Source organism: Entamoeba histolytica, genomic scaffold (assembly GCF_000208925.1).
Source record: "Entamoeba histolytica HM-1:IMSS scf_1104750516489 genomic scaffold, whole genome shotgun sequence".
NCBI classification, from domain to species: Eukaryota; Evosea; order Mastigamoebida; family Endamoebidae; genus Entamoeba; species Entamoeba histolytica.
Genome location: NW_001915471.1, coordinates 1192 through 2162, shown reverse-complemented (window position 1 = coordinate 2162; position 971 = coordinate 1192). Strand labels below are relative to the sequence as shown.

At 28.1% G+C, this 971-nt stretch overlaps 1 protein-coding gene across 1 annotated transcript in view; it reads left to right on the top strand.

Moving 5' to 3' along the window:
• Positions 1-255: 255 nt before the first annotated feature.
• The window catches only part of EHI_015550 (UBA-domain protein mud, putative), a gene marked incomplete at both ends in the record, with an annotated part of 852 nt that continues 136 nt past the window's right edge, over positions 256-971 (top strand). The window contains one exon of the mRNA XM_001914371.1: positions 256-971. This exon is cut by the window's right edge and continues 136 nt beyond it. Coding sequence (XP_001914406.1) covers positions 256-971 — 716 coding nt within the window.

Genomic DNA, 971 nt, shown 5'->3' with positions numbered 1-971 from the left:
CTTTCTTTTGACTCAATCTTTCTTCTTATTTCTTTTCCCTTTTTGTGTTGTACTTTTTATTCTTATTTCATTCCTCTTCTTTTATGTCATTGAACATTTTTATCTAGTTTACTTTTCTTTACATGACCTACAAACTTTGTTCAATATTCTTATTAACATAACTTGTTAGATTCTTTTGTATCGAAAAAGAACCTTTAACATTTATTTTTTTATAATAAAATTATAAGTGAAAAACTAAAAAGAAAAAAATAAAGAATGGAAATTGTTAAAGAACAACAGAAAATAGAAGAAAGAATAAGACAAGAAGAAATTGAAAGACAGATAAAAGTTCTAGAAAAAGAACATCCAGAGTTATTAGTTAAAGGAGAATTAGTGTTTATTAAAGTTAAAATTAATGGAGTTGTCAAAGAGGCAATGATAGACTGTGGGGCACAAGAAACAGTAATATCAATCAGAGCATGTAAAGAATGTAATTTAGAAACACAAATAGATTATAGAGTAAAAAAAATGTATCAAGGAGTAGGAAGAATGGAAACAATAGGGGTCATTCATCTTGTTCCAATAATTATTGGAAATACGTATTGTATTACAACACTGAATGTGCTTGGAGATGATTCACCACTTGACCATTTGTTAATAGGGACAAACACACTTAAATCAATTGGTGCAGTTATAGACTTTTCTGAAGGTGTGTTAAGAATTAAAAATGACAAGATTAAATTTATGAGTAACACTGATGTTGATTATATTTTGCAGAAACCTTTTCACATTAGACAAATTCATGGTGATTCTTCGTTTAATAAAACTAATCCTATCTTTAAACCCACATTACCTCACTTTGAAAATGCATGTCTTCCTCGATACCCAATTTCTCTTATTGAACAAGTTATGATAGATGGAAAAACTGAAGAAGAAGCAAGTGAAATATTAGACAAGTCAGGAGGTGATATTTCATTCAGTAAAATAAAACT